The sequence below is a fragment of the Impatiens glandulifera genome, unplaced genomic scaffold, assembly GCF_907164915.1.
Source record: "Impatiens glandulifera unplaced genomic scaffold, dImpGla2.1, whole genome shotgun sequence".
Taxonomy (NCBI): Eukaryota; Viridiplantae; Streptophyta; class Magnoliopsida; order Ericales; family Balsaminaceae; genus Impatiens; species Impatiens glandulifera.
The window spans coordinates 69,154-72,925 of record NW_025918797.1 but is presented as its reverse complement, the minus strand read 5'-3'; the positions used below and the strand labels follow the sequence as shown (position 1 = coordinate 72,925).

The following is a 3,772-nucleotide window of genomic DNA, read 5'->3' as shown; positions in this document are numbered from 1 at the left end:
GATATTTCCAAAAATACTCCACATGGTGGAAGACGATGAAACTTTCCTCCGATATCCTTGGGGGAAGGTCACCTTTAGAGCCACCCTCAAGGGTTTAAACAAGAACATGAAACATCTCAGTCTCTCATATTATGAGAAGAAGAAAATTGTTGATGGTCCTTATGCTCCTTTTGCATATAACATTTATGGGTTCGCACTGGCACTTCAAGTATGGACGTTTGAAGTCATCTAAAACTTTGTCCCTAAATTAGCCAAAAAGAATCAGCTTAATGACCCTCTACGCCCAAGGTTGTTACTCTATCATTCCACTAGGAAAAACACCTCGATCAAGATAAAGTCTTCCCTTGAGACCACGGATATGACTGAGATGGAAGAGTCCTCCATGGAGAAGAGGTTATACAGTGGTGAGGAATTTGAATAAATGGACGAGACAACTGATAATTTTTTTGAGGGATTTACTGAAGGGAAGTTAATCAAAGATGATTTTGATGAAGATGAAAGTGATGAAGAATGTACTCCCAAACCTGCCCCCATGAAGAGAAAGGCTGAAGGTACTCTCAAAGAAGAAGTCAACTTGAAGAGGAAGCTTGCTTATGATTCGAGTCCGGCCCACATTCGTACTCCCCCCCACCGCGACGTCAAGTCCTCGGACTCCAACACCTTCTGTTGGTGTTAAATGTAAATGAGATGAGCTGAAGGAGGAGGTGAAAGAGATGAAAATAGAGTTGAAGGAGGAACTAAAAGAGCTGAAAACAGAGTTCATCAAAGAGCTGAAAATCACAATCAAAGAAACTCAACAAACTCACCATGATTCTATGAAGAAGATGGTTTTAGTATGTCCCAATAGTTGTTAGATAAATCCAACAAAAGGATGGCCATATTATTAACCAAATTAGATGATATGGAGGAGAAGATGAAGAAGAAGAAGAGCAAGGTGGACAAGAAGAAGGAGAAGACCGAGGTAAGATTTTGAATTTTGAACTTAATGATTCGCTAAGTAACTCGCGATTCGCTAAGTCCCTCGCGATTCGCTAAGTACACATCTGACCAGAATGTTGCTATTTTGCAGGTGAATGATAAGGATGTGAAGGTCGAAGAATTCAAAGAGGAGAAGAGCAAGGTTGATCTGAATGTGGAGAAGACTGAGGTAAGATTTTGAATTTTGAACTTAAAAATTCGATATGTACAAATCTGACCAGAACGTGTTGTTATTTTGCAGGTGAAGGATTCTAAGGATGTGAAGGTCGAAGAATTCAAAGAGGAGAAGAAGAGCGTTGATCTGAATGAGGAGGAGACTGAGGTAAGATTTTGAATTTTGAACTTAAAAATTCGATATGTACAAATCTGACCAGAACGTGTTGTTATTTTGCAGGTGAAGGATTCTAAGGATGTGAAGGTCGAAGAATTCAAAGAGGAGAAGAAGAGCGTTGATCTGAATGAGGAGGAGACTGAGGTAAGATTTTAAATTTTGAACTTAATAATTGGATAAGTACATATCTGACCAGAATGTTGCTATTTTGCAGGTGAAGGATTTTAAGGATGTAAAGGTCGAAGAATTCGAAGAGTTGAAGAGCAAGGTTGATCTGAATGCGGAGGAGACTAAGGTAAGATTTTGAATTTTGAACTTAACAATTCTCTAAGGACCTAGAGATTCGCTAAGAACCTAGCGATTCGCTAAGTCTCTCGCGATTCGCTAAGTCCCTCGCGATTTGCTAAGTACCTCGCGATTCGCTAAGTATCTCGCGAATCGCTAAGTATATATCTGAAGTGAATGTTGTTATTTTGCAGGATGAGAAAATCGATGTTGTGGATGATGTGGCTGTGGAAGATAATGAGAAGATGGATGCTGTGGATGTTGTGGATGATGTGGCTGTGGAGGATGATGAGAAGATGGATGTTGTCGATGATCTGAAAGTGAAGGTGAATGATCTAAAAGTGAAGGTGAAGGATGAGGAGAGTGTGGATGTGAGTAAGAAGAAGAAGGTTGAAGATGACAATGATGTTCAAGTTATACAATACTCCTCCTAAAGGAAAATTTGGGAGGAGAGTGAGGAAGCCGAAAAAAGATGAATCGTACACCAACCCTTCTTTGACAAAACTGCCAAAGACAAATGATCCAATGAAATTCAATCCCTTCAAAAATTTGAAGATGAGCTGCTGGATAAAGTAAAAGTGTGGTTGGATGATCCAAAAACCAATGATGTGAAAAAGGATGTAGCGACTTGCGAAGCAGGGAATAATATGTTTGTTAGAGTTCTAACAAGGTTGACATAGGTTGAAGACACTGTAAGTCGTGCAATTCATTGTTCATTATTAATGTCTTCGCGAAGTACTTAACGATTCGCTAAGGAACTAACGATTCGCTAAGGACCTAACGATTCGCTAAGGACCTAACGATTCGCTAAGGACCTAGCGATTCGCGAAGTACGGTTCAATGTTGTTTGACATATACTGAATGTATTCCCATTGTGCAGGAAATCGATGCATTCTGCTACCTATTGCGAAAAAGGATTACAGAATATCCCAAGACATATAAAAATTCTAAAGTCGCAATAGGGGATTGCATATTGGCAGATAGAATAAGGCGAGAGTACAAGAATTTTAGTAAAGATCCTGCAAAATATCCAGTAAAAGAATTCAAAGACTATTACATGGGTATACCGCATAGAAATATGCCTGAATGGTCAACAATCGACGATATATACGTGCCCGTGAACATAAACTAGAAGCATTGGATTTTGTGTGTAGCACGTCATCAAAAGAATCGCATTGACGTGTATGACTGCGATGCTTATCTTTATAAGAACCTAGATCCTTATTTGAAACCGTTGTGTAAGATGATTCCACATATATTTGCATATACAACAATTGACGGTGAGATAAAAAGGTATCCTGACTTCAACTTCAAAGACCCCATCAAACCCATGACATACAAACGGTTTCCACACCCGAGAGTGAAAACCGCAGCAACTAAGATAGGGGAAGTCCCAAGAGCAACCGAGAGTGGGGACTGTGGTGTATTCATTCTGATGTATATGGAATACTTGACTACTAATCAAGGCGTGTAGAATGTGACCTCAGATAACATGGAGTCTTTTAGGCAGAAGATGGCGGTCAGGTTATTCCATCAAATTATCGAACCTTAATATTATTGTAATAAATTATTTGATTTGATGTAATATAAATTATCGAACCTTTGTTTTGGTGTAAAATGTATTGTAAAATATTTTCACCTCAGACTTGAAGATAACCTTTGAAGTTGTAAAAACAAGGGTTAACTTTAATTGGTAAATTGTTAAAATATTTGAAGTTAATATTGGTTCATATTTGTGCATTTCATTAAGTGGTTAATTTATGGGTTTTGCAGTACTTCGCTAAGTCCCTCGCGATTCGCTAAGTACCTCGCGATTCGCTAAGTACCTCGCGATTCGCTAAGTGCTTCCCAAACCACATGAATTAACAACATATACTACAACTTATCCCAAACCACCTGAATGAACAACACATACTTCAACTTATATCTGACCAGTACCACCACAATTCAATTAACAACATATATTACATTATCACCATAATAATCTTTCAAACTAATGGTTCATACTGTTGAAATGATGACTCATGTTGCTTAGATGATGATGCTCTTGCAGTAGATGGTGCAGGCATCACTGTTTTGCATGTTGCCCTATTATGTCATAGTCTAGCACATGAGCTGCATCGTCTCGGGACCTTACGGACCTCACCTTGGGATGACATACGCTTTGTTTGTGGTCGG

At 38.9% G+C, this 3,772-nt stretch overlaps 1 protein-coding gene across 1 annotated transcript; it reads left to right on the top strand.

The window, feature by feature from the left end:
• The first annotated feature begins 713 nt into the window (after positions 1 to 713).
• Positions 714 to 2,726, top strand: LOC124917049 (myb-like protein X). Its single transcript, XM_047457622.1, has 7 exons — positions 714 to 833; positions 1,070 to 1,147; positions 1,220 to 1,300; positions 1,373 to 1,453; positions 1,524 to 1,604; positions 1,789 to 1,941; positions 2,475 to 2,726. Exons 1-7 carry the CDS (start codon positions 714 to 716, stop codon positions 2,724 to 2,726), a joined length of 846 nt encoding a protein of 281 aa, XP_047313578.1.
• The last annotated feature ends 1,046 nt before the right edge of the window (positions 2,727 to 3,772 follow it).

What these genes read in the sequence shown, in the direction of transcription:
- LOC124917049 (XM_047457622.1), top strand. Translation starts at nt 714, where the DNA reads ATGAAAATAGAGTTGAAGGAGGAACTAAAAGAGCTGAAAACAGAGTTC. An exon ending in TGAATGTGGAGAAGACTGAG is followed by an intron (nt 1,148 to 1,219) that starts GTAAGATTTTGA and finishes GTTATTTTGCAG; the next exon opens with GTGAAGGATTCTAAGGATGT. An exon ending in TGAATGCGGAGGAGACTAAG is followed by an intron (nt 1,605 to 1,788) that starts GTAAGATTTTGA and finishes GTTATTTTGCAG; the next exon opens with GATGAGAAAATCGATGTTGT.